At 54.7% G+C, this 24,811-nt stretch overlaps 8 protein-coding genes and 1 non-coding gene across 9 annotated transcripts; 3 read left to right on the top strand and 6 right to left on the bottom strand.

The window, feature by feature from the left end:
* The first annotated feature begins 687 nt into the window (after positions 1-687).
* BDY24DRAFT_387298 (ribosomal protein L31e-domain-containing protein) lies at positions 688-2,269 on the top strand. Its single transcript, XM_076640212.1, has 7 exons — positions 688-714; positions 804-845; positions 1,043-1,052; positions 1,382-1,487; positions 1,578-1,678; positions 1,913-2,018; positions 2,109-2,269. Exons 3-7 carry the CDS (start codon positions 1,050-1,052, stop codon positions 2,177-2,179), a joined length of 387 nt encoding a protein of 128 aa, XP_076497191.1. The 5' UTR covers positions 688-714; positions 804-845; positions 1,043-1,049; the 3' UTR covers positions 2,180-2,269.
* Positions 2,270-2,453: 184 nt separating this feature from the next.
* BDY24DRAFT_440949 (dynein associated protein-domain-containing protein) lies at positions 2,454-8,586 on the top strand. The gene is made up of 21 exons (XM_076644567.1): positions 2,454-2,788; positions 2,900-3,026; positions 3,120-3,816; positions 3,948-4,187; positions 4,334-4,436; positions 4,554-4,645; positions 4,761-4,897; positions 4,986-5,097; positions 5,173-5,290; positions 5,383-5,578; positions 5,679-5,852; positions 5,936-6,135; positions 6,221-6,390; positions 6,465-6,564; positions 6,642-6,762; positions 6,865-7,084; positions 7,151-7,284; positions 7,359-7,430; positions 7,514-7,670; positions 7,755-7,840; positions 7,914-8,586. The coding sequence occupies exons 1-21, from the start codon at positions 2,631-2,633 to the stop codon at positions 8,409-8,411; spliced, it is 3,912 nt and encodes a 1,303-aa protein (XP_076497192.1). The 5' UTR covers positions 2,454-2,630; the 3' UTR covers positions 8,412-8,586.
* Positions 8,587-8,764: 178 nt separating this feature from the next.
* On the bottom strand, positions 8,765-10,060 carry FAU1 (5-formyltetrahydrofolate cyclo-ligase). Its single transcript, XM_076640213.1, has 6 exons — positions 9,858-10,060; positions 9,486-9,764; positions 9,372-9,422; positions 9,159-9,290; positions 8,970-9,085; positions 8,765-8,866 (listed from the first exon to the last, which is right to left on the bottom strand). The coding sequence occupies exons 1-5, from the start codon at positions 9,949-9,951 to the stop codon at positions 8,973-8,975; spliced, it is 669 nt and encodes a 222-aa protein (XP_076497193.1). The 5' UTR covers positions 9,952-10,060; the 3' UTR covers positions 8,765-8,866; positions 8,970-8,972.
* A 1,438-nt stretch (positions 10,061-11,498) lies between these two features.
* On the bottom strand, positions 11,499-11,581 carry BDY24DRAFT_t49. The gene has a single exon. It is a non-coding gene; the product is annotated as a tRNA-Ser (tRNA).
* Positions 11,582-12,424: 843 nt separating this feature from the next.
* On the top strand, positions 12,425-16,397 carry BDY24DRAFT_387305 (FYVE, RhoGEF and PH domain-containing protein). The gene is made up of 8 exons (XM_076640214.1): positions 12,425-12,606; positions 12,762-13,396; positions 13,472-14,092; positions 14,159-14,234; positions 14,320-14,451; positions 14,533-14,931; positions 15,031-15,470; positions 15,555-16,397. The coding sequence occupies exons 1-8, from the start codon at positions 12,594-12,596 to the stop codon at positions 16,206-16,208; spliced, it is 2,970 nt and encodes a 989-aa protein (XP_076497194.1). The 5' UTR covers positions 12,425-12,593; the 3' UTR covers positions 16,209-16,397.
* Positions 16,398-16,428: 31 nt separating this feature from the next.
* Positions 16,429-16,919, bottom strand: BDY24DRAFT_43881 (uncharacterized protein). The gene has a single exon (XM_076644393.1). It carries the CDS (start codon positions 16,837-16,839, stop codon positions 16,543-16,545), a length of 297 nt encoding a protein of 98 aa, XP_076497195.1. The 5' UTR covers positions 16,840-16,919; the 3' UTR covers positions 16,429-16,542.
* On the bottom strand, positions 16,920-18,302 carry BDY24DRAFT_43941 (uncharacterized protein). The gene is made up of 4 exons (XM_076644446.1): positions 18,114-18,302; positions 17,343-18,036; positions 17,162-17,241; positions 16,920-17,081 (listed from the first exon to the last, which is right to left on the bottom strand). Exons 2-4 carry the CDS (start codon positions 18,024-18,026, stop codon positions 17,000-17,002), a joined length of 846 nt encoding a protein of 281 aa, XP_076497196.1. The 5' UTR covers positions 18,027-18,036; positions 18,114-18,302; the 3' UTR covers positions 16,920-16,999.
* Positions 18,110-19,695, bottom strand: BDY24DRAFT_339829 (STE20 family serine/threonine-protein kinase; the record flags this gene model as incomplete). Its single annotated transcript, XM_076637380.1, has 10 exons — positions 18,110-18,265; positions 18,336-18,440; positions 18,535-18,684; positions 18,762-18,817; positions 18,889-18,921; positions 19,002-19,110; positions 19,191-19,269; positions 19,337-19,465; positions 19,544-19,574; positions 19,656-19,695. Coding segments are annotated over 10 exons (888 nt in total), but the record flags the coding sequence as incomplete, so codon positions are not given.
* A 1,135-nt stretch (positions 19,696-20,830) lies between these two features.
* BDY24DRAFT_339982 (uncharacterized protein) lies at positions 20,831-22,976 on the bottom strand (the record flags this gene model as incomplete). Its single annotated transcript, XM_076637386.1, has 7 exons — positions 20,831-21,202; positions 21,290-21,407; positions 21,560-21,718; positions 21,801-21,887; positions 21,975-22,072; positions 22,145-22,352; positions 22,633-22,976. Coding segments are annotated over 7 exons (1,386 nt in total), but the record flags the coding sequence as incomplete, so codon positions are not given.
* Positions 22,977-24,811: the final 1,835 nt, after the last annotated feature.

Raw genomic sequence — 24,811 nt, forward strand, 5'->3', positions numbered from 1 at the left:
AGGAAGGAGCGAGACGAGCCCTAGGAAGATGCAGAGGACGTAAGGTGGCCAGCTTGGAGTTGAGGGACCGAAGAAAAAGCGAAGACGCAGAAGGGAAGAACTGCTGCTGGTCGATCGGTTCGCTCTCTTCCCGCCCGTCTCTCGAGTTCGAGAGCAAGGGATGACAACTCACCACGTCTTTACCAAGAGGGTTTGACGTATACGCTTTTTTGAGTGGGCTAGTCGAACGTGATGAAGTTATATCAGCATGGAGATGGGTCCAAAGGAGGGCGGACGCGTTCGTTCACAGAAAGGAGGAGATTGAGCGTGTGTGCTGCTTGCTGAAGTCGGACGAACGGGTCCTGGAAGAGGTAGAGATGGAGCTCCGGATTACTGATGTGTACTCCGAGATGGAGGACGTGGTGAACAGGCGAGGGGAGGAGGGAGGAGATGGCTGAGCTTCGTGTTTGTGCTTCTCTGCGAGGGGAGATAAGGAAGGAAGGAGGTCAGTCTTGAACACATCGGAGATTAAAGTGTTAGCATCTACTCACGTAGGATGTGCTTCTTCTTGTGACTGGCCGGATTGGTGTTGGAGGAAAGGGCGAGTCGAGCTCGCGTTTTCATTCGAACTCACCGCGTCCTCGTCCTTCTTTCAATTTTCCGTTGATGTTTTTTGTTCTCGAGCCTTGGCTCTATACAGCTTGTTCGGTTCTCTGGAGCTCCAATCGTTTAGAAGTACAGACAAAATCCTCTCGCTCGCCTCTCAAGAGGCTCGACAATTTGCCTCCGCCTCTGACCCTCCCTCCCTCCTCTCCCTCCTCCAGCTTTTTGACCTGCCGTCTTTTGAACCCCGACCACTTCAACTTGTTCGTTCCCTCCTCCCTCCCTTCACTCCCTCCTTCTCCCATTGCTGACCTCTGCTTCTTCTTTCCATCCTCCCTTTCAAAAATCTTCTCTACGTCCTCTCCTTCGTCTTCAAAAACCCTCCTCTCCCAATCCCTCCCTTCCTCCCCTTCACCTCGACTCTTCGACCTTCCCTCGCTTCTTCCCACCTCGTTCTCAGACTTAAAATGGTGAGACCTTGGACCATTCTTGCTGGATGTATAGAGGGATATTCGTGGGGGGGCTGGAACGGCTGGCGGTTGGAGGAGACGGAGGGAAGGAAGGAAGGAGGAGCTGGGAAAGGGGAGGAGGTCGAGGAGGTCGTTGGGCTCTCGTCCTCCTAGCTTCGGACGAGCTGGAGGGTTTCTTCTTCTGTAGATGGAGACCTTGGTCGTTCGTCTTGAAGCAGAAGAAGGGCTGGCTGGAAGGGTCTCGACGTCGTGTTCTCGTCTTGGGAAGGAGAAACTCGTTCGCTGACCTTGCCCTCTCCCTCGTCCCTTCCTCTCCTCTCCTCCTCCAGGCTTCCTCCGACCGAAAGACCCGATCGGCTCTCCAGGACGTTGTTACCCGGGAGTACACCATCCACCTGCACAAGTGCGTGCACGGTCGATCGTTCAAGAAGCGAGGTTCGTTCAGATCTCTTCCCTTCGCCTTCGTCCTCCTCTCTCGAAGCTCACCTCTCCTTCCCTTCCATCTCCTTCTTCGCCACCCCTCAGCTCCTTGGGCCGTCAAGTCCATCATCGCCTTCGCCACCAAGTCCATGGGAACCAAGGACGTCCGAGTCGACCCCAAGTTGAACCAGGCTGTTTGGGCTCAGGTGCGTTCCACCCGTTATCCCGGCTAGTCGCTGTCCCTTCTCTGCTTCTCAGCAGATGAAGAAGCGTCACCCGGGTTGGAGTTCGTGGTGTACCTCCCAGACCAGTCCGCTCGGAACTGGTTGCACCACGGGTTAAACTATTGGATCTTGTCGTCGAGAAAACTGGAGAGGCTGACCTTTGCCTCTCTCTCCCTCGCGCCCTTGCTCTCCTCTCTTGGTTCGAACGTTTAACAGGGAGTCAAGAACGTCCCCAAGAGGTTGAGGATCCGACTCGAGAGGAAGCGAAACGACGAGGAGAACGCTAAGGACAAGCTTTACACCCTTGCCACCATCGTTCCCGGTTCGTTCAATCTCTCAACCCTTTCTTCCTCTATCTACACCCTTCTCTCTCGTACTGACTCGCCTTTTCCTCCTTTCGTTGGTTTCGCAGGAGTCACCTCGTTCAAGGGTCTCCAGAACACCACCATCTCTGACGAGGCCGACGAGGAGATCGAGGCTTAAATCTAAAGCTCGAGCTCTTTTGTTGCGACGTTCTTTCGTAGAGTGAAAGGGGAGGGGAGGGGCTATGTTCTATGGTCTTTTTCTTTCTTATTTGGTGTTGTGTTGGTTTCGGAAAGAGGGTGGAGAGAGAGAAGCACGAGGAGAAGAGGGACGCGTCGAGGGAGGTTCGTTGTCGAGGGAAGAGAGCGCAAGAAGAGCGAGACTCGAGAGATACCAGCGATAGCGTTCAGCCTCTTCTGAAGATTCGAAAGTGTACAACCTCGACTCCACTCGTCGAAGTCGAAGTCAATAAAAGGAAAAACAACAACTCTCGAATCGGCCATCGCTCGAACCTCTCCTCCCTTCCTCCCTTCCAACCTCAACCCCCTCACCACCCTCGTCCCAACTCCCCACCCCGGGCAACTCCTCCTCTCTGGCCTCTCTCCTTCCTCCTCCTCCGTTCCCCGCTAGGATGTCCCGTCCTCCCTCGACCGTCCCTCCCTCTTCCTCCAGCGACACCTCCTCCCTCTTGATCGGTTCCCGCGTCGAAGTCTCTGCCGGTCCAGGAATCCTTCGCTGGTCAGGCGTCAACCCTGCGTTCGCTGCTGGCAAGTGGGTGGGAGTGGAACTGTGAGTTGAGGCGAACGCCTGTTTTTTGGGGGGGAAAGGGGGAAAAGGGGGGAAGGAAGAAGGAAGGGAAGAGAAACGTGTTGAGCTCATACTTCTTTGTTGGTTGAGCAGACTGGAACCCAACGGCAAGAACGATGGATCCGTCAAAGATATCAGTTACTTTTCTTGTAGACCTCTTTACGGAGTGTTTGTGAGACCTTCTCAGGTTAAAGTGATTAGAGCTCCAGCAGCTGCTGCCGTACGTTCGACACTCTCCTTCCCTCTCTCTCCCTTCCTTTCGTTCGAGCTCACCTCCTTCTTTCCCTTCCTTCTTTGTTTTTGCTTCTTTCAGTCCCGTCCTTCCTCCTCCGCTTCAACCTCCCACCCACCTCCGTCCTTTCCTTCCTCAGCAACAGCGACTCCCCGTCCCATCACTCGAACCGTCTCCTCGAGATCGTCAGCTTCGCTTCAACATCCGGATCCCTCCAGATCTCCTTCGCCTTCGAAACCATCAACATCAACAACAACAACAACAACAACGACTAGACCTTCGACGTCGAGGACACCAGCAGCTACGCCTGTACGGAAACCAGCAGTTTCGGCGTCGATACCGAGGCAACCGAGTCTGGCAGCTGCTACGGCGACGAGGTTGGGAGGAGCGATCCAACGAACGAGTGCGAGCGGTCCTTCTGCCTCTTCGAGCGTTCTCGTCGCGTCGGGAGGAGGAGGTTTGAGCGATGTCGAGTCTTCACCTCAAGTGGAACAGAGGAGGAGGAGGAGCAGTTTGGTCACTTCACCGACACCACCCGCTCAACCCTCCTTCACCGTCGAGCGACCCCTCTCTTCCCCTCCTCCTCCGCCTGTTTCCCTCCCAGAAGTCATGGCACCACCACTACCACCACCACCTCGAGACCACGGCCACGAAGAACTCAAGATCAAGCTCCGAGTGCTCGAGTCCAAACGAGCAGAGGAGTCGGAGAGGTTGAGAGCTGTAGAAGGGAAGTTGAGGGACGCGGAGGAGTTGGCTCGAGGAGGCGTCGTTTTGCAGAGTGAGTAGCAGCAGGACGCGTCGTTTCTATCTCTCTCTCGTTCCTTCTCTCGTTCTAACAGACTCTCAGTCAACCCCTCTGAATGCTCACTCCTTTTTCTTTTCCCCGTCGTTCCCTCCTTCCTCCAACAGATAAGCTCCAAACCCTCCAAACCGAACTGTCCCACCTGAGGCTGACCTCCAAACACCTCGAAACGTCCAACGCTTCCCTCGAAACGAGGCTCATCGAACTGACCGATCAGCTCGAGATGGTCACCCTCGACAAGGAGTTTGCAGAGGAGAAGGGAGAGAATCTGGAGAGCGAGTTGGAAGGGGAGAGGGAGAAGTGTTTGGAGTTGGAGGTCGAGGTCGAGGTGCTGAGGGGGGAGAACGGTTAGTACGGCGTTTCGGTTGGGTTGGGTTTTTGGTTTGGGGGAAGTGGGAAGTGGGAAGAGTGGGGAGGGGCTGGAAGGAGGGAGATGGAGAGTTGGGACGCGACGCTGACTTTGGGTTCTGGGTGGTTTGGGTGTGGGATAAAGCTGAGTTCGAGAAACCTCCTGAGGCAGGGACGGGGGAAAGGACGTCGTTGGCTTTTGTGCAGCTGGAAAAGCATAACGAGAGGTTGAAGGACGCGTTGATGAGGTGAGTCGTCGCTCTTCCCCTTTTCGCTTCGACTTGCCCCTCGTTCGGGCGATGGGTTGGGTATGAAGGGGAACGACGTTGGCTGACGCGTTTTTGTTGTGTTTTGGTGCGAACCAGACTTCGAGACATGACTTCGGAGACGGAACGAGAGCAGAAGGGTCGGATCGCGGAGCTCGAGAGGGATTTGTCGGAGACGTCTGGGTTGCAAGGTGAGTTTCGACTTCTTTCTGTACTTTGCTTGTCTTCGAGAATATGGGAGACGAAGCAGGAACAGGAGGAGGGCGAACGAGCTGACCGCGTCTCGTGTCGTCTCCTCGAAAACAGCTCAATACGAGCTCACTCTCGGACACCTCGACAACGCTGAGCTCCAAGTCGAGGACCTCAAAATCCAACTCGACGACGCTCTCGGGGCTGAGGAGATGCTCGAGGCTTTGACGGAGAAGAACCTTGAGATGGGAGAGGTCAGTTCGCCGTCTGGTTTCGTCTCTTCTTCGACCAAAACACCGGACTGACCAGCCCCGCCTCTTTCCTCCCTTTCCTCCCTCGCAGAAACTCGAAGAGATGCGAATCGCCATCGAAGACCTCGAGTCTCTCAAGGATCTGAACGACGAGCTCGAGGAGAACCACGTCGAGACGGAGAAGCAGCTTCAGGAGGAGATCGGTGGGTTCTCTCCGTTTCTCGTCTCGTCGCGTCTCGAGCGAGCACGAAGTTAACTGTTTCGGTTCCTTTGGACAGATCTTCGAGACCTCCAGTACCGAGAGCAGAGGAAACGAGCCGAGGATCTCGAGGAGTCGTTGCTCGACCATCAAGGGACGATTGGGCAGTTCAGGGATTTGGTGATCAGTCTTCAGTCGTACGTCCCCTCTCTCTCTCTCTCTCTCTCCTCCTCTCTCTCTGTCCTTCGTCTTTTCGAGGCCTCGAGCTGACTACCCCCCTCTCTCATAGCGACCTTGATCAACTCCGAGAACAACAAGTTTCCCAACTCTCGGAAGCTCAGAACCTCTCGACCCAATCCCAAACGATGCTCAACCTCAACCTCAAACTTCAATCGTCGGCGACCAAAGCTCAAGCCAAGACCATCGATATGGAGCTGAAGAAGTTGGAGGCTACTCAGGCGATGGAACATCTCGCTATCGTTCAGGTGCGTTTTTTTCTCCCGATATTGGTAGGGTTTCCTTCGTTCGAGAGCTGAACTCGAGTTCGACGCGTTTCGCCCCTCTTCCTTTTCCGAACCAAACCAGACCTACCTCCCTCAAGCCTACTTCGAGAACGACGCCGATTCGACCAACTGCTTGCTGTTCTTCGATCGACTGGCCTACAAGACCTCGCTTATGAACACCATCATCGGGCAGACCAACTCGCTCCCGGAGAGTTTGTACGCTGCTGCCTCGGATACGCTCGTTGGAGTTTGCGAGGTGCGTCTTCTCCCCCTCCCCTCTTATCTTACCCTTAGCTGACCTCTTCGCTTTTTTAAAAAAATCGGTTCGTTTCCCCGCAGATGCGAGGCAAACTCTCCCACTTCTCGCTCCTCAACCGACGGTTCGCCGCCTTCCTCAAACGCTGCCCCGTCGACGCCTACCTCAAGACGGGAGGAGTCTACCACGAGCTTGCTGGAGTCGAGAAGAGGATCGACGGTTATATCGAGCTGCTCAGGAAGAACGAGTTCAAGGAGACGGATTGTTACGAGGATATACACAAGTAAGTCGGCCTTCCTTCCGTCGTCTCTTTCTTTCCCTCTCGATCGAGCGTCTGACCCGTTTGCGCGTTGGATTTGCTCGATCAGGTTCCTCGCTCAGTTCGAACACCTCTCGGAAGCCTACTTTGGTGGATCCGACATTGATCTGGGGGAGAGGGAGCTCGATCAGGTGCTTGGGTTCGATCACGATCTGGACAACTTTGCTGCTGCTGTTGGATTCGCAAAGCATGTTATCGTTACGGCTTCGCAGGATCCTGGTACGTATAAATTTCTCTCTCACCCCTACTTCCTCTTGGACGTCTCGTTCACTGATCTCTCCTTCCGTTCGCAGAAATCTTCGTCGACCTCGGCTTGACGAGTTTGGACGAGGCTATCTACGCTCCTATTCAGCACATCCTCGATCTCGTCAAAAGTGTTAAGCTTGCTTCCAAGTGAGTCTGATCTCAAAATCCTAACCTGAAGGAGCGGAAGCTCAAACTGACTCTGAGTGGTGGTTCGAATTCAACAGGAAACTCGTTCGACGCGTCGAAGATCTCGTTCGAACGTCTTCAGCTCTTCGACCTGCCCTTCTTCCGGCTCTTTCATCCCTGGTCAACAACGTTTCGAACGCTGTAGACTTTGCTATCCAGGTGAGTCCTTGCAGTGGCACCGCTATCATCGACGAGTCGAGAGTTGGAGTTGAAAACTGACCTCCCTCGCGTCTCTCCTCCTTCCCTTCTCGTTTGATTCAGCTCGCTCAACGAATCGGAGGCTACGTCACGGACATCCGAAGCTCGAAGGAACCTCTCCAGCTCGATACCATCATCGGCTTCCTCCAGGAGATCACCTCGGACGCTCGAAAAGGAACGGATCTCGCTCCTTGGGACGTCGTCGCCGGATTCGTCGCTGGACTCGGTCAGGAAGCTGCTGTCATTCTTCCTACGATGATGGAGCAGGAGAACGTCTTGAAGGGTCAGTCTCCTTCTTCACTGTTCACTCTCTCTCTCGGAACTCAGGCTGACCTCTCTTTCGTCACAGTCGCTGGAATCTCGCCTTGGTCGATCCGAGTCGAACAGATCAACGCCAGTGCTCTCGTCAACGTCGAGGCGGAGAGGAAGGTCGTCAAGCTTTCGGAGGAGGTTCGGGATCTCGTAAGGGAGATTAAGAAGAGGGTGAGTCGCGTCGAGTCGAGTCTTCTGCGTTTCCCCTCGTCGTGATCTGATCGTTCTTCGTTCGTCTCTCCCAGGATCAAATCACTCAAGAATCGACTGTCAAGATCCAGATGCTCGAACGAAGGATGGAGGCTGCTAAACAACAGGTTCGCTCTCGTCCTGGCTCTTCGACGTTCTTAAAGCTGTTCTCTCCTTGCTGACCGACCGACTCTCGCTCCTTGTTCAACAGGGAGACGTTGTCACCGAACTCGAAGCCGACCTCGTCAAAGCTCGACGACAGGAGAAGGCTTACACCGAGGCTATGGAGCAGCTTCGAACGGAGCTCGACGAGGCTGCTGCTGAGAATCAGAAGCTCAAGTTGAGCGTGCCTACCAACGAGAAGCTTCGTGAGTTCTTCCCTCTTCTTTCTCGTCTTTGTCGCGTCGAGACTTGGAGACTGACGAGCTTCTCTTGTCTTTCACTCATCTCAGCCGATGGTCCTGGAGCTGCTGCTCCCGCTGCTGGAGATCTCGTGGCTACCGAAGGAAGTTTCGAGACTCAGTACCTGCTCGAGCAGGTCCGTCTCGTTTCTTCCTCCTTTCCTTTTCGATCCCGTTGCTGACTTCCGACTCGTTCTCCTTCTCTCCCAGATCGAAGCCCTTCGAGGAGCTCTCCGCTACCTCCGACAAGAAAACTCCTTCCTCAAGTCCCAAGATCTTCTTTCCTCCCTCAACTCCCTCCCGCCGATCTACTACTCCCCACCACCAGCTCTCCCCTCCCTCTCACCCTCGTCCTCAGCATCCTCCCTCCCCTCCGACGACGACGACCACACTCCCATCACGCCTTCTCGTCCTCTCTCCTCCCTCCACGCCGTCCAAACAGAGGCTAAGCTTCTCTACCGAGAAGTCTCCAAGTTCTCAGCGTCACCCATGGTCGTCGATCTCAGTGGACTTGGGCCGAAGACGGCAGGAGCGGGAGCGGGAGCGGGAGCGGGAGCGGGAACTGGGAAGTGGACGAGGAGGAGTAAGCGACCTGAGGCGATCGTGGAGGAGAGGAGGAGGGAAGGAGAGAGGTTGGAAGGGTTGGTGAAAGGGTTGAAGGAGAGAGCTACAAGGGTTAGGATGGAGGAGGAACGGAGGAGGTGGTGAGAGGGGAGGGAGGAGGTGTTTGTTTCGTTTTTTAATTCAGTTTGCTTGCTTCGCCTTTTCTACCTTACCCCGTTGTTTACTTCGTTTTGATACCCTTCTATCTCCGCTTCTTCAATGTGCTTGCCTTCTTTCTGCTTCCAAATCAAAAGCATGAAGCTCAACGGCTCATCCTTTCGTCGCGGCTGCTTTCTTCGCGTCTGGGATCCCTTCTGCAGATCATCATCGCTCGCTTCGGACCGAAATCACGAGCGAGTGAAAGGGAGTGATGGTCAACGAAGGGAGAGGAGACGAGAGGAGACGAGCGGTCTCGAGACGCGTCGCATTTCTTGTTTGGTCTCCGTCTTGCTTTTTCGCCTGGCCCTTGAAAGCAAGCTCGACAATGGGAGATGCAACAAGACTCGAGTGGGAGACGTATAGATTGTACAGCAGCGACGGAAGGTTTCCGAGTCCAGGATCTGTGAGATCCATAGAACGAATTTGGAACAAGAAGCGAGAGTCAGAAAGAAGACCGTTTGACGCGTCTCACGAAAGGAAAACGCTCGAGTCGAGAAGACGAACCCTTCACTCCTCCGTCGGCGTAGGAGCCATCCAGACTTCGTCGATTCCAACATCGTACTCTCCAGTAGGCACTGATCCTGCTTCCGGGAGCCACTGCTCTCGAAGGGCGACTCCGACTGAGGAAAGAAGAAGGGGAAGTCAGGCCAGCGACGGCATCGAAGGAGAACGAGAACGACGAATCGAACTCACCAAGCGTAGGCCCTTCGACGCCTTTGGACGAGGAAAAGGCTCTGTAAGAGGTGATGTACCGATCGTAGTATCCCTTCCCGTGCCCCAGCCGAGAGATGAGGGTAGTAGAGGGCGTGGGAGAGAAGGCGACGCCTGGGCAAAGGAAGAGATAGGGTGTGAGCTCGAAAGTATAAGATATGAAGGCCATTTTGCGGCCGTAGCTTTGGGACGAACCTGGGCAGAGAATCAGGTCCAGAGGAGGAGACCCATTGGCTAAGGAGTTGGCTGAAGGACGAGACGAGCGATGTGTGAGCTCGAGTTCAAAGGAAGGAACGGACTCGAGCTCACCATCTTCCCTCTTCGACCCATCTTCTCGTTCCAAGCCAACCACAGGGATTCCCCAGTTATCTCTGTTCGATCCCAGGTCCTCCCCTTCGTAGACTCTGACCATGCTCATGTGTCCTCCCTTTGGAATGAAGGGAACGAAGACTCTTTTCCCCTTGGAGAGGGCGTCCGCGATGAGTGGAAGGGTTTGGATCTCTGAGTGAGGCATAGAGAGGTAGACCGAGAGAGATCGAGAGGAGGTGTAGATGGGAGAGGACAGGAGGTAGTTCAGGAGTCCGATAGCTGTAGAGTAACAGGAGAAATAGGGAAAAGGTGGTCAGGAAAGAAACGGCGAAGGGAGGGAAGGAAGCAAGACCGCGAGACGAAGGGACGTACACTGCTCCGATACGGCCGATGGAGGTAGAGACTTCAAGGTAGCTTGAACCGACTTCCTGAGAGTTCTTTTGAGAGTGGGTAGAGGCGAGGACATGATCCGAAGGGTGGAAGGGGGGGAGGAAGAGAGAGCGTCGAGGAGGAGGAGATGGGCGTTTGAGGACTGAGGTGAACTCGACGCTCCTGCTTCGTTGCCCTATATGAGCGGCTTCAAATTCAACCAAAGAGGGGTTTTCCTTGTTGGCTGTGGAAAGTTAGCACAAAGGAAGGAACGGAAAAAGGCAAAAGAGTCGATGGATCAGGATTGTTGTGTTCCTCAAGCAGCAGCCCTGCTCTTCAGTCGCAGGTCGGCGCCGGAGAGGCTACCGAACATAGATTTACCGCTCACTCATAGAGGGATAAGTCTTCTTAGAGACTCTCACCAAAATCTACTGTCAAAACGTTGTGATTTCCTCCTTCTGAACCGACAGACGATTTGCGACGCGTCGTTAATCTCCTTTCCTTTCACATCGTTTGCTTTCCTACTCTGATGCGATAGGTAAGGGAACACTGTCTACTTTATTCACCGTTTCGTAAGTCTTCTTCTACAACACTTAGAAAAATCAGCTTTCACGAGCCATGCGAGAAATCAACCCTCCTGCACGAATTCAACCCTCCTCTCCTCGACCTTCGCCTCCTCGCGCTTCGTTCCCTTCGAGGTCCGTCTTCACTCGCATCCACATTTTTGAATCTCTCCTTTTTCGTAGAGTACAACCTGATCCCATACGTCTTCATCGCTGTATCGATTCAAGGAGGGAGTAGATTTTCAAAGGAGAGAAAGGGGAAGAAGAAAGTTGAGCTGAGCTCCGACCTTCTCCTTCCTCCCTCCCCTCCCCCTCCGTCTAGGTCTTCCACACCCCCACATTATACACGCTCATAATTCTCTCTCTTTCTAGAATATGATCTCGGATTGTGAGAAAAAGCAAGGGAGAGTTGAGGCGAAGCTTCTCATCGCGCCTCCGAGTCGCCTCCTCCCGCCACCATCTTCCTCTCCTCCGTAGCCCGTCCCAGGTCCTTTTGAGCTCAACTATCTATTTCCATTGCAGCAGCCCGTCTTGACTGAATGTCGCCCAATCTTGAAGCTGATGTGTCGTGGCAGGAAAACAGCGCCTCTTCTTCTCCTGCTCACACCTCTGTGCGTCCCCTCCCGCTCTCGGCCTCTCTCACCTCTCTTTTAAGTGTTACCTACATCCTTTAGACAGCTTCGTATCATATCCTTCATCAACTGCAACCGCTCAGGCAGCGTTGATGGGCCTGGTTACGGCGTCTCGCTCCTCCTCCTCCCGTTCGCGCCCCTCCTTTCTCTCTTCGGATACTGTACCGCCTCTGGACCAGAGCTTTCACTCTGTCGGGTGCAGTAATCAAAGATGTTTCCCTGCTAGTGACAAGGAAGAGGCCGCGACTAGAATGGAAAGAGGAAACGGGTCGTCGACGGGTCAGCATGAAGACGAAAGAAGGAAAACGACTCGGGAAAGGTGCTTACCGAATGAATTGGAGCGGTTTAGACTGAGGAACAAAACAGCTTCTCGGTAAGGCGGTAGAGTGGGAAGCGAGGGGACTGACCCAGACCCAAGAAAGACACGAAAGCAGAAAAAAAAATGAAAACGAACCAGACAGGATTCGAACCTGTGCCCTCAGAGAGGATCGCCTTAGCAGGGCGACGTCGTAGGCCACTTGACTACTGATCCTTTTTTTTGAGTTGATGTCTGTGTCCCTCAGCAATAAGATACATCAGAGCGCTCAAAAAGGTCGGCCGTCGAAAATCAAAGCAAGGGGAAAAGGGAAGAAACGTTCCGAAGCTCCCAGCTCTGCCACAGGAGCTTCTGACCTCTAAAAACTTGTCCCTATCTTCTCAACAATCACACCTCTCTTTCTTCGTCAGGCATGACCTCCGTCTTCGGATCTCAAGGAGTCAAGCGGAGGAGAGGGAGCGGACAAAGTCGATGCTGAGTTGGCTTGTGGGCAAGGTCAAAACTCAGAGAGAAGCACCTCCAATATCTTGAGTCTCGTTGGCATCTCCCATTGTCGAGCTTGCTTTCAAGGGCCAGGCGAAAAGCAAGAAGGAGACCGACCAAACAAGAAACGCGACGCGTCTTGACACCGCTCGTCTCTCCTTTCCCTTCGTTGACCATCACTCCCTTTCACTCGCTCGTGATTTCGATCCGAAGCGAGCGATGATGCCCTGCAGAAGGGATCCCAGACGCGACGAAAGCAGCCCCGACGAAGGGATGAGCATCAAGCCTCCTTTGAAGAGGGGCGACCTCCTCAAGCAAGGAACGGGGGACTTTGAAAGCTTTTTGTGCTTTCAAACCACGACCATCGCCCCGACCAAACTCCTACCTTGTTCCTCTCCTCTCCTCTCCCACTCTCTATCTCTCTCCCTCAAACTTCCACGAACTCCCATAGGCGAAGCGAACGAACGAACCTCGACGCTTGCTCCCCTCTCTCCCCTCTTCGCCTACTCTCGCCAAACCTTCCGAGGAAGGAATGGCCTCTCGTTCCACCACCCCTACGTTCTTCGTCTCGGAAACAGATCCTTCGTCCAAGAGATCCAGTGCGGCTTCGAGCTTGGATAGCTGGGCGACGTGTGCTGAAGAGGGAGGAGGAGGAGGACGGACGACTCCTGCGAGCTCAACCGAAGGAGGAGGAGGAGGGAGATCTGGGTCGTCCCTCTCGGCTGGTCCACAGAGATTGGGAGTGATGAGGAACTCTAGTGAGTAGATTGGCTCTGACCATCAAGATCTTGAAAATCTTCGTCCAAAGGGAGAGGAGAGGGAGCATCGGTCTTCAGGCTTTCAACCACCACTTCGACCTCCCCCTCTCCTCCTCAGGATGACTCGTTCTGACTCCTCTTCTTCTTCCTGGAAGGTTCGCCATCTCTTCGACGGACCTCCTTCCCCTCCCTCCAAAAACCCAATCGAGCTAGCATCGCTTCCGTGCTCTCTTGCGACTATGTTCTTCCAGAGGAGCAACCTTCGACTTCACCTCCTCCCCTCCCTCTTTCTACCTTCCCCTCTTCGCCACCACCTCCTCTTCAATTCACTTCACCTGGATCCCCTTCCTCTATAACCTTCCCAACCTGCGCTTCCCCTCTCCACTTATCTCGACCTTCGTCCTCCCTCTCCCATCATCGTCTCTCGAGAACGTACTCGACTCCAACGGTCCCTCCGGCTTCGATGCTCTTCGCCGTAGGAGGATCGACTTCACCTCCCGCGAGAGCTTCTACCGGAATCTCTACCGGGATGGGACCTGGTGGTGGAAGGGTCAGAGCTCAGAGTCCTAGCTTGTTGAGTGGAGTTGGGAGGGCTGTAGGAGGAGGGAGGGTCTTGACGAGAGCGAGGACCATGATGGGTTTGCCTGATCTCGCACGAGGAGGAGGAGGAGTAGGAGAGTCGCTGGAGGATGAGGTTTCGAGGAAGAAGTACGAGAAAAGGGCCAAGGTGATCAAGGAGATCTGGGAGAGCGAGAAGGTCTACGTTGAAGGGTTGGAGGTCATCATCAAGGTCAGCTTTCTTTTTTATCCTTCCCTCCCTCCTTCGTCCTGATCTAACCCTTCACCTCTCACTACACTCCTCCAGCACTTCCTCAACCCTCTCCTAGCCACCTCCGAAGATCCCTATCCCATCCTACCCAAGAAAACCATCCAAGAACTCTTCCACAACATCACTCAGATCCACTCCTTCAGCCTCACCTTGCTCGCAGGAATCTCGACGTGTCTCCCTCTCCCTCTCCCTCTCCTCTCTCCCTCCACCACAGCAACCTCAGCTCCTCCTCACCAACTCACCACTCCCATCTCTCCTCTCGTTCCCAACTCACCCTCGAACCGTCCCATCGTCCTCCCCGTTCCCGACTTACCGTCTTCAGCAACCTCAACCCTCCGTTCCCTCTCTCCTCGTTCCTCTCCTCGACCACTCTCCCTCCCAGCGGAGCTCTGTGCCGTCCCTCCACCACCAGTTCAGGTCATCGCACCCATCTCGAAGGTCCTCTCCGAACACGCTCCGTTCATGTCGCTCTACCACCCGTTCATCTCCAACTTTGCGACGAGCTCCAAGCTGCTGAGCGATCTGAGGAAGGAGGGAGGACCGTTTGCCAAGTGGTTGAGCGAGAGGGAGAGGCACGAGGGATGTAAGAAGTTGAGGTTGGGTGATTGGCTGCTGAGCGTCGTGCAGAGAGTGCCGAGGTATCTTTTGTTGATCAAGGTGAGTCGTTCGACGCGTCGAGGAAACGAACTCGAATTGATCTTTCCGTCGGGTTTTCTCTATCAGGATCTTCTGAAATGCACTCCTGAGGAGGATCTGGAGAGGAGAGAGCTGGAGAAGGTATTAGAGGTCGTCGATAAGAGTGAGTATGGTCTAGGTTCGACGAATAGAGCTCGACTGTCCTCTCGAGCTGACTGTCATCGTCGCCTTTCTTCCCTCCCTTGCAGTCACCGAAACTCTCAACGCTCGACTTCACGACATCGCTGCTACCCAAAAACTCATCGCTCTTCATCGATCGTTCACTTCGCTCCCCGATGGATTCTCGTTCGTCGTTCCAGGTCGAAGACTGCTCAAGCAAGGTTCGTCGCGTCTTCGTTCCTCTCTGCTCTTCGTCTTTCCTCTCGTTGACCTACCTCATCTTCTCCATCTTCCTCTCTCAGGTGACCTCGTCAAAGTATGCCGTCGTCGGGACGAGGATCGAACCTTCTGGCTCTTCACCGATTGCCTCATCTACGGAACGACAGCTTCGACTTCGTCCTTCCCTCTCTCCTCGTCTCGATCCGTCGCTGGACTCTCCAACTGGATGTCGCTCATGACTTCGCCTGCTCCCCAGGAGAGCTCGTCTTTCGTTCGGACTCGGACCAAGTCGGAATCGAAACCATCGCACTCCCCTCATGTGTCGATGGACTTCTCGACGCCGGCGGGAGAGAAGGGACGATTCGTCTTCCATCGGAAGTTGGAACTGGAGGATCTGACGGTGGTAGGAGTGGAGGACTCGAAAAGCAATCAGTTCAGCTTCGAGCTTCTGAGTCCCGACAAGAGCTTTGCTGTAGTTGCTTGTGAGTTTACTTCTGCTTTCATTTCGAGACATCAAGTCGAAACGAGAGGACGAAGACTGACCGTCTTTCCTTTTCCTTTCGCTCTTTCTTCCTACCCAGGCTCTCAAGAGGAGAAGGAGGAATGGATGGACGCGATCCGAGATGCTCGAATGGAACTCCTCTCAAGCCTTCGGACGCTCAAGACGGACGAGGAGCACACGATGCGTCGACATCGTCGTCGATCTCTTCAGGCGATGCCCTTCCCTTCTCCCTTCGGCCCAGACTACCAGGCTTCCTCTCTCATCCCTCCTCCTCGATCTTCTACCCATCCCAACCATCCTTCGAACGATAGCGCCCCGATATCGGCGGGAGGAGGATCCTTCGCGTCGTCGTCGGACGGGACGAGCTCCCAGACGGTGGAGAGCTTCATCGCTGCTGTTTGGGTGCCGGATTCGAGGACGGAGAAGTGCATGAGGTGTCACGAGCCGTTTACGGTGTTCAGGAGGAGGCATCACTGCCGGCTGTGTGGGCTGGTGTGCTGTCATTGGTGCTCGACGAAAGCAAGTCCGACTCCCAACGCGTCGTCTTTCCTGCTTACCCTTTCCTCAGAGCCTGACCCTCTTCTCCTCTTCGTCTTTCATCAGACCTTCACCATCAACGACTCTACTAGACCCAAATCCTCCGCTCAACCTGTCCGAGCTTGCGATCCATGCTACGCCGCTCTCTTCGCTCCCTCCTCTTCCTCCGTCACCTCGCCCTCCTCCTCCCTCAACCGAACCCAATCCAGCAACATCGGACCCGATCGACCTCCCTCTCTCACCAACTGCTCTTCCCAACACTCCGACTCCAGCGCTCCGTCAACTCCCAACGACTCCGCCATCCCTCTTCCCGAAACCCCCTCCGACTCCTCAACTCCCTCTCGACCCACTCGTCCTCGAACCGGAGCTTCAGACTCCCCAACCACCTCCATCTCCTCGTCCTCTTTAGCCATCGAAGACTCTCCTTTTCCTCCAGGACTCATCTCCAACCGCCGAACCTCAGGTCTCGCTACCCTTCGACTCGAATCCCCAACCACCGCTACGTCTTCCGACGGCCAGTCCGACACTCGACACCGTCGTCTCTCAGGGATGAACGATCGGTTTTCCATCTTCGTTGGAGGAGGACAAGGTGGGGCTGATTGGGGAGGAAGAGGAGAGATCAGCTCCAGAGGAGGAGGGGAGGTCGCCTATGGAGCGGTTGCTGGGAGGTTGAGGAGCGTGTTGAGGGATCAGGCTGCTAGGAGTGGAAAGGCTGAGTAGATCTTTCTATCTTTTGTAGGGATTGGAGGGGTGCGTCCGTCTTGTTTGACTTTTGACTGTCTGTTCGTACACACTCCGCACGCGTTTTCGTTTTTCTCGTTTCTCTCTTGCGCTACGACCTTAATATCCTCACGAACTCCTGGACTCCTTAAATGCCTTTGCTTCTCTTTAAGATTTACGTACCTAACGACTCTTAATATCCGTTGCTCTCTTTATAGTTCTCGTCTCCCTATTCTCTCATATTCACGACTTTCTCTCTCTGTCCTTCCTCCTTTCGAGATGCATCGAGTCGGCGTGTAGAATGGCTCTTCTCATCGCATCTCCCAGCGAAATCTTAGTCTTCGAGCCACTGAAAGAGCCACGAAGGAAGCCCACTGTCTCGAAGAGGGAAGAAGACGACAACGCGTCTGTCTCTTCCTCCCGTCTCCCCTCGTTGTCGACGCGAGAACCAGATCCCTCTCAAGAAAACGTTTGCAAACGTGTGTAAGAAAAGAGAGTGTGTATGAGGTGTAGGGGTAAGGATCCGGTTCAAACGAGCGCAAGCAAAAAAAGAAGGGAAGGACGAGAGAAGGGAATCAAACGAGAGCAAGACGAAAACGAGAGGGTAGGTAGCCTTGAAAGAGAGCGACATAGAGCAGCGTAAAGGTATGAACAAGCAGTGTTTGTGCAAAGCGAAGCGAAACCATAACGTGAAAGAGTCAAATATAGGAAGAAGAGTGAGACGTGTGCAAGAAAGAACGGGAAAGCCAAAAAAAGAAAAGCAAAACGAGACGAGACGAGGGAGAGCAGAATTAGGACTGCTGCTCGAGCGGATCCGTCTGCTCGACGTTCTCGCAGATTTCCGAGACGAGAGCGGAGGTGACACCGGGGATTCTGAAGGGCGAAGGAAGGGAACGAGAGTCAGGTTTCGAGGAAGAACGAAGAAGAAGAGCGGGAGAGGGAGAGAGACTCACATCCGTTCAGCCTCCTCGAACGCAAGCCTCAAGTTGGCCAACACCTGTCGAGCTTCGCTGTTAGGTACTCGTTGGGAGATCTGATCGAACGCGGAACGGGAAAGCAAAGAGAGAAAAGACGCGTCAGTTCGAGTTTCGCATCGTCTCATCTCTCCTGCGAACTCGACCCTGCTAGACTCACCGACTCGATAACCGGCACCACCACATCCTCCAAAATAGCCCTACTATCATCCAAATCCTCATCATGCTGCTGGTTCCCACTCCCTCCCTCCTCCTCCTCATCATACCTCTCCTCTCTCTCCTCCCTCTCCTCCTCATCGCTGTCGTACTCTCCACCCTCCTGACCTCTCGCATCCGTCCACTGGCCTTTCTCAATCCTAGCCTGCTGCTCAGCAATATCCCCAGCGAACCGAATCGTGTCGTATCCCGATCCGTTTCCGGCTTGAGGTTGAGACTGAGGTTGGGTGTGCTGTTTGACCGGCGAGGAAGGTTGGGAACGAGCTGGCTGGGGAGCTGGAGGTGGAAGGGAAGTGGGAGGAGCGGGAAACTGGTTGGCGTTGGTGGTAGGAGGGGTTCCTCGAGCTGTGGAGGCGGAGGTAGGGGTGGCGGAACGAGAGGAGGTGATGGATCCGAAGCGGGAGCCTCCTGATCGGGAAATGGAGTGCTTTTGAGGAGAGGATTGACGAGGTTGTTGCTGTTGCTGCTGTTGGTACTGAGGTCCGTTGTTGTTGGTGCTGGGGAGGTGTTGATGGGATGAAGAAGAGGGGATCGAAGGGACGGGAGGAGGAGCAGCTCGAGAGACGGTAGCTTGTCGTTGGTCGCGTCGAATCGTTCCGAAGTCCCAGAGGTCGGCTTGATCTCCCATCGTTGCGTTCCTGTTTAAATCGACAATGAAAAGTCGAGAATCAGTCTCTCCTACGCAGAGAGGGAAGAGGAAAAAGCTCCGACTCACCTATCAAACGTCCCAGGTCCGTTCTCCTCGTCCTGCCTCGCACCTCCTTTCGACTTCCACTCCTCGTGTCGTTGGATGAGCTCGGTCAAGTAACTAGCCTTCCTCGCCTGCTTGATGAACTTGTGCTTGAGAAGGTCCTTCGCCGTCGGACGCTACACATACACAAAGGAACCATCCGAGATCAGCTGTCGACTCAAGAAGAGAGGGAAAGAGGGAACGAACCTCCTTGGGATCCCTCTGCAAACACAACGAGACGAAGGCACGGAAATCCCTGGAGAACTGATGTCCGAGAGTAGGAGGAGGGTTCTTGGGGATGAGGAAGAGGACCTAGAGATACCGAACGAGCGAAGGCAAGATGAGCATGAGAGTTGAACAGAGGACGAGAAGGGAGGGTCGGATCGACGCGAAGGAAAGGGCTCACCTTCATCGGATGCAGTTCAGCGTAAGGAGGTTCTCCCATAGCGAGCTCGATAGCGGTGATTCCTAGACTCCAGATGTCGGCTTTGAAGTCGTACCCCGACTGCTTGATGACCTCGGGAGACATCCAGTAAGGCGTACCGACGAAGGTGTTCTGGCGTTCGAGAGAGGGAGGAGATGATCAGCTCTCAAGCTAAGGCTGATTCTCGAACGAGATGAGAGATATCTCACCTTTTTGGTCATAGTAGCAGTGAGCTGTCCAGAGACTCCGAAATCGGCGAGCTTGACTGGAAGAGGAAGGAGGAGGGGACGAGTGAGCTCGGGTGGATCTCGTTCGACGAGCGACGACGAAGCTCACCGTCTCCAGTTGCGCTAAGCAGGATGTTGGCAGCTAAAGGGGTACGAGGAAGAAGGGTCAGCTCATCAGCCTCTCGAACCTGCTAGAGATCAAAAGCGAAAGAAGGAACTCACCCTTGATATCCCGATGCAGCTTCCCCTCCGAGTGAAGGTACTCCAACCCTTTCAACAGCTCCCTCGCGACGATAGCGATGTACTCCTCTCTAAACACACCACTCTTGAGCTGCCATCCCCAATCAACAACCCAATCAGCTCAGCTCTCTCTCTCCTCACAAACCAAAAGGACGAAAAACGAAAGCTCACCAAATCCGAGCACGACCCTCCCGAGCAAAACTCCATGATGATCCATAGGTTCGAGCCCTTGAGGAACGAACCATGGTACCTTCACACCCATCAAAACCACACACATCAGATCGATCTCTCTTCTACAAACTTGTTTGTGTACTCACTTTGTAACCCAAGCCGAATCGAGCTGAGAAAGGATCTGAATCTCCTGCTGGATGTCGTCGATCTCGTCCTCTGCGTTCTCGAGATCAATGACCTTGATGGCGACCAGGCTTCCTGTGCGTTTCTCGACTCTGTAGAACCACCAGCAGAAAACAAGGTCAGATCCTATACTTCCTTTCGAACGGAAAGGAGGAAGAATTGAGGCGAACCCTTTGAAGACCTGACCAAACGATCCCTTCCCTGTTGTTCAGAACGCAACCAACCGACCAGCGATCAGCTCTCCGTCTCTCTCCTCTGGTAAGTCAGCTCTTCACCACTCACCAATGATGTTCTGCTTAACGTAAAGTTCTTCCGGATCTTGTCCTTGGTTCTCCTACTCAACGCAAACGAGGGAAGGGAGGACGAAACAGGGTCAGCTCGACCTCCCTCCTTCCCTCCTTCGACCAGCCGTTGAATGGCCTAGATGCGAGAAAGTGGGAGCATACACCCCGTCCCAAGAGAGCTTACGTCTGCTCGAGAACGTGTGCGAGAAGGAAGAAAGGGAGGAACTCGAAGCTGAGCTGAGCTTGAGCTGGAAAGGAGAGAGGAGGAGGGTTGAGCTCGACCTCCTCTTCCTTCGTTCCCCACCTCCCTCCTTCCTTCCTTCGTTCCACCCAAGAGCAGAGAGACCAACATGGAAACAGTAGAAATATAATACTAACCATGTTTCCAATCTATAATTCCTTGAGCGAGTCCTGTTTCCTGAGGTGGGGTCTTGCGAGCTTGAGCTTGAGGTGCGGGAGTGCTGTTTGGGGTTTCCCGAGATCTCTGTGTCCAGCAAAACGAGAGCTCGAAGTCAGCCTCGAACCCTTCCGTAGGCGAGCGATGAGGGAAGACTCGCCTTGATGAAAGAACTGGTCCGAAGAAGAGAAGAGAAGGGAAGGCAGGACCAGGGGGTAAGTGGGTGTTAGGAGCGAGAGGGGTTCGTCCAACTCGACGCCTGGTCGATTGGCCTTCCTTCCTTGCTGGTCTCCTTTTTCTCTTAAGAGTGACGCGTTCGAACAAGAAGAAAGCCAAAAAGAGATCGTGTGAAGGTCGTTAAAGTAGTGTGTGGGATGGATGGGTTGTACAAGCAAGAGTGAACGGAAGCAACGAAGCGAAAAAAAAAAAAGCCCAAAGGGAAAGAAAAAGAGGGCGCGTGAAGAGGAGAGAGAGTGAGAGAGCGAGAAAGAAATCAACGAAACGAACGAAGAGAAAAAAACGAAAAACCAGCTCTACAGCGAGATACGACGGTCGAGAAAGAGAGGGAAGTGGGTCTAGGTCTACCAATCTGATCCCATGAGTCCATTCAGAACGGGTGGCGGAGGGGGTGGGAAGAGGGGTGCTGCAACGAAGGAAGAAAAGAACGACGACGCAAGGAGGTCAGCTCGTTCGAGTTTCTTTTCTCTTCGGTTTCCGGTTCGAGAAGGAGATAGAACGCACGATGGGGAGTGAAGGTGGGTGGGGTTGTTTATAGTTTAGGGCTCAACATACCTGCCTCGTTCCTGCTCAGCGTGCTCAGATCCTTGATGGCCGAGGGAGGGAGGAGAGCGGACGTGACTCGACGGGATTGACGAGGTCGGAGGGGTTCGAGCTGGAAGAAACCGACGAGCAAAGAAGGAAGCAAGAGGGGTCAGCGAGTGAGATTGAAAAGGAAACCATATCAGGGGGAAGGAGCAGAAGAAATGAAGAACAAAGAGAGGGAGACGAAGGGAGACGCCCAAACTCACCTTCCTCCTCAAATCCTTCATCTTCACCGTCGTAGGCTGCCACTCCTCGAATCCACTCCTCAACACGTCCAGCTCTCGTCCAAACAACTCCAGAACCAGAGGATCTTCCATGATCCCTCGCTGCAGTCGACGAACGAACGAACGAGTGATCAGTCGAGACGTTTCCGCCGCTTCGAGGGAAAAAAAGAGAGATGGAAGAAGGCTCACCAGAATCCAAGGGATCTCATACGAGTTCTTCGCCTCGGTAGCGAGGAACTCCTCCACCTCCAGTGTCCCAGGAGCGGCTTTGCTCGGAGTCGTTTCGAACAGGTATCGAACGGCGAGGCTGCGAAAAAAACAAAGAAATCGAAACGAGGGAGTCAGCGTCGTTCGTTCGTTCGTTCGTTCAACAAGCTCTCACCCTCTCTGAACAACTCCCTGATACGCAGAACTAGGTAAGGAGACGTAAAGGAAGAGAAAGGGACTCTTCAAACTCACTCGTAAGACAGATCCTCCTTGTACGCCGTCGAATGCCCCACTCCCGTCAACCCCGACGCGACGACCTCGCTCAAGTGAGCGACCATTCCTCCGTCCGAGAGGCCAGCGTTTCGGAGTTGAAGGCAGAAGATGAGGAGGTTGGTTACGAAGTCGGAGGCGCTGTGAACAACCGAGCCGAACCGACGGTCAGGTTTGAGAAGGAGAAAGAAGGAACGTAAGGGAGAGTGGGAGGAGAACGAACGAGTAAGCAGCCCCATCGATGTGGAGGACTCGAAGGATGGAAGGGTGGGAGACGGGAGAGAAAATGGCTCCGTAGACGGGGACGACTCTGAAGTTGTTCGAAAAGGAAGAGGGGAGAGGTCAGGAACGAGAGAGAAAGAGGAACGACGCGTCCAACAGAGACAGAGAGACTCACTGATCGTTCAGCGAAGCGACGTAGACGAACTTGACTCCGTGATCAAGAGCACTAGAGAGAGAAGCAGTGTAGGCTCTTGACACGGCGCTCTCGGTGTCCTGTGAAACGAAAAAAAAATACGCGTCAGTCCGGCGACGAAAGAAAGGGAGAGTCGACGAGGTCCTGCTCACCTGGAACTCGAACAGCTCGTGAGCAGCGGCGTTCTCAAAGTACTGAAGGTAAGGCATGACGACTGAAGAAGAGTTGAGGTACGCGAGAGGACCGACGTGGACTCCACCTGACGAAACCAAAAAGAAAAGGGGGGGCGACGAGAAGTCAGTCCTCCTGAGTCCCTCTTCCTTCCTCTCGTTCAACCTCGAAACGAGTACGAGGAAGAGACTCACAAATCCCCAGCATCACAACCTTAGGCAACGGATCCGTCCTCCTCCTCTCCATCCTCGTCGGACCAAACGCGTTCTCCAATCGAGCAACCGCCTCCTCGTTGTGAGCCGACCGCAAGTGGCCTTGCTCGTAGAGTCTGTTGAGGAGGTGAGTAGATACAGGGCAGCCTGTGAACCAAGAAACATAAACAACGAAGTGCATCTCGAGTCAGTTCGGTTCCGAGTCCAAGACGACGGGGAAAAAAACGAAAGGACGACGGAAACGTGCTGCTCGAAACCCACCCTGCGAATGAGTAGCCACCAGCACCGCATCCGCACACCTCAGATCCTCCACCCACTCGGGTCTCGAAAGGTATTCTTTAAACAATCGATCCACCCGATCTTCAACCTTCCCTTCCCCCTCCAGAGGCATCACCGTCAACTTCTCCCACCCTCCCAACCCACCCTCCTCCCCTTCCCCGTGCGAGAGATACCTCCTCACGGCCTCCTCCATCTTCTTCCCGAACGCACTACTCGTCCCCGTCGGTTCGCCAGCGATGTACCGAACGATGGCGTTGGGGAACCAGCCGTGGACGGAGAGGATCACGATTCGTTTGATTGCTGCTCCTCCTCCCGCTCCTCCTGCTCCTCCTGCTCGTCCGCTTCGGGAAGAGAGAGGCACTCCCGACTGGAGGACAGTCCATTCCTTCGGGAGTTCTCGTCCTCTTCGACGAGCTGCTTCGACTTTGGTTTCTCCTCCTCCTGCTTCCGTTCCTTGCGTTGACGAGGTGGGCGTTCGAGCGTGCGAGGAGGAGAACGACGAGGAGGTCGCGATCCCAAACGCTCCCAGAGCCGAGAGGGTCTTCTTCGCGAGGGATTTCGGCGGAGGCGGAGGGACATTTCGTGGTGGACGGGAGAAGATGTCGTTGAACGTTGGGAGGACGAGGTTCGGGGGTGGAGGGGGTTTGAGCGTGGACGTTGAGGCTGAGCGGGAGATCTTCGAGGACGAGGAGGTGGGAGGGTGGGTTGGTTGGGTGGGAGCGACGGAGAGAGAGGTCGACGAAGGAGAGGGAGGAGTGGAGGAGGCGATGGGGTTGGAAGAGGAGGACTTGTTTCCTCGGATGCTGGTGGGAGGGGAAGAAGGGTTTGGACGCGTCGACGTCGAGGAGGATGGAACGACGAGCGAAGAGGAAGACGCGGAAGACGGCGCTGCCTCCTCGTCGATATCCATGACTTCCATTCGATCCGTCAGATCTGCGGGTGGTTTCGAGAAGGTCGGAGGAGGGAGAGCTTTAGCGGCGATGAAGGAGAGCCACGAGGCGTAGGAGGTTGGTTGGGCGGCGACGGAGGTTGAAGCGACGATGAGATCCGTGGAGGTTTCGTTTGCTGGAGGAGTGGGTTCGGCGGGTGGTTCCCCGACTGGAGGAGGTGGTGGCGGTGGAGAGAGGGAGGAAGGTGTTGGTGCTGAGGACGTCGAGGACGCGGCTGCTGTGGGCCAAACCCAAGCGAGGTAGGAGGACGTTGCTGGAGGAGGAGGAGCGGGAACCGTTGCATCTGCTGGAACGATCGTTTCCTGGACGACGACCGGCGTAGCTACTGTTTCGACTTCCTGCTGAGGCAGCTCCTCCTGAACGATCGAAACCACCTCCTTCCTCGCTCCTCCTCCTCCTCCCATCCCAGGCACGTACCCCCACCACCCTCCCTTCCCACCCTCCCTCACAGCGGCAACAACAACATCAGCAACAGCCTCCATCTCCTCCGGCTCAGCCGTGACCACCTCCCTTCCCAACGACGAAGGCACGATCGGACGCGTGCTTCCGTACGAGCTCGGCGGTCCACTAGGCGACGGCGACGAGCCGAACGAGGGTTTCCTTGCGATGGGGATCGAGTTGGATTGGATGCTTGGTGCTGGAGAGGAAGTGGGAGAGGTGGAGGAGAGAGGGAGGGTAAGAGAAGGTTGAGGTTGAGGTTGGAGTTGGGAGAGAGGAGCTGGTGGTTTGGAGGCTGAGAGGGAGGAGGAAGAGGGAGTTCGACGGAACCAGCTTGAGGAGGTTGGAGGTGGGATGGCGAGAGGTGTTGTTGGTTCGATGGGAGAAGGAGTCGGTTCTGGTGCTGGAGGAGGAGGAGGAGAAGGAGGAGTGGGAGCTCGTGGAGGAGGTGGTGCGAGGGTCGCGTCGACTGAAGACGGAGCACTTGGGTTGGAAGGCCGAAGAGGGTTTGAGCTGGCAGCTCTCGAGAGCCAGCCGAGACGACTAGGAGTGGTGGGAGGTAGTGGTAGGGGTAGGGGTAGGGATGCTGGTTCTGGTTGAGGTTCTGGGATCGCAGCGACGACTTCGGGCTGAGGAGCGACGACGATCTCCTCAACGGGCGACGACGCGGCGTCCTCCCCTTCCGCAGGCGTGTTCGACAGCGTATCAACCTCTGCCGAGTAGCTGATCCTAGTGGGGATCCTTCGAAGCCAGCTTGATCGTTTCTTCG

Source organism: Mrakia frigida (assembly GCF_051309035.1).
Source record: "Mrakia frigida strain ATCC 22029 unplaced genomic scaffold BDY24scaffold_13, whole genome shotgun sequence".
Lineage (NCBI taxonomy): Eukaryota > Fungi > Basidiomycota > Tremellomycetes > Cystofilobasidiales > Mrakiaceae > Mrakia > Mrakia frigida.